The sequence below is a fragment of the Oryzias melastigma genome, linkage group LG15 (assembly GCF_002922805.2).
Source record: "Oryzias melastigma strain HK-1 linkage group LG15, ASM292280v2, whole genome shotgun sequence".
NCBI lineage: Eukaryota > Metazoa > Chordata > Actinopteri > Beloniformes > Adrianichthyidae > Oryzias > Oryzias melastigma.
This window is the reverse complement of record NC_050526.1, coordinates 16419700-16420696: the sequence shown is the minus strand read 5'-3', so window position 1 is coordinate 16420696 and position 997 is coordinate 16419700. Positions and strand designations below refer to the sequence as shown.

At 43.5% G+C, this 997-nt stretch overlaps 1 protein-coding gene across 1 annotated transcript in view; it reads right to left on the bottom strand.

The window, feature by feature from the left end:
* tspan14 (tetraspanin 14) overlaps nucleotides 1-997 on the bottom strand; it is a 7827-nt gene that overhangs the window by 3048 nt on the left and 3782 nt on the right. The window contains exon 5 of the mRNA XM_024297820.2: nucleotides 245-415. Coding sequence (XP_024153588.1) covers nucleotides 245-415 — 171 coding nt within the window. The remainder of the gene's footprint in view (nucleotides 1-244; nucleotides 416-997) is intronic.

Sequence of the window (997 nt, the reverse complement as noted above, 5' to 3'; positions counted from 1 at the left end):
GGCATGTTGACCTGATAGTCCCTCATCCCACGTTTAGATCAGAATATCTCCTCCTGCTTAGACAGCTCTGCTCTAATGTTTCTCCATCCATCCTCTTTAAGCTGTAGTCCAGCTTCCTTCAAACTTTTGTTTCCTTAAATCAGCACGTAAAATTACAACTATTTCAGCAAATCAAGACTTCAAACTAGTTTCTGAAAACTATTTCTGTGGCGGTCTGCTTTTACGTCTGTTCAAACGTGGTTACCATTTTCTGCAGCGAGTCGATGAGGTTCTGCAGGTCGATGTCGTCTCTGTACGCTCTGATGTTCTGCAGGAAGAAGTCGTTGATCCACTCCCGGAGCTGACTCTGGAACACCACCGCCAGCACGGCCGCCGTCAGCTCCAGGAAGAAGATCAGGCCGATGACGCCGGAGAACTGCGGAGAACGGCTGGTTTTAATGTGGGGACGACTGCAGTCATGCAGAAACGATTATGTAGCAGATCCTGGGAATAATGTGGGAATTCTCACCAGAATTTAGGAGCGTTTGGTCACAGAAAACTCAGATTTCTTTATCATTTAAAGGTCATTGAAATGACAGCTTGGCCAGAACATCTTTCTTATTCAAGAGGTCCATTTATTTTGGGGGTTTTTTACGTATAGGTCAGCGGTCTGCAACCTTCAACACTCTTCAGGTCCAGACTACAATCCAGAAGCAGCCGCAAAGTCTAACCTCCAGAAAAATCAGATGCTGATTTATTTTTGTTATTGCCCTTTTGGTAAATATACTGTTTTTGGCAGAACTAATTGCTAATTTTTAATTGATATTTTTTGCATATTTCTATGCGGTCAAATCAGGATCTGCTTAACCCTGTAACCCTGGAGCTCCAGTGTTCATGTTCTTTGATTTGCTGTAACTATTAACACGATCGATATGATTCCAGCAGATTATGAAGGAGAAAAGCGGCGCGAGTATGTGAAAGATTTTGTGTTTAACCGTCTCCGGTGACACCTCAGGTG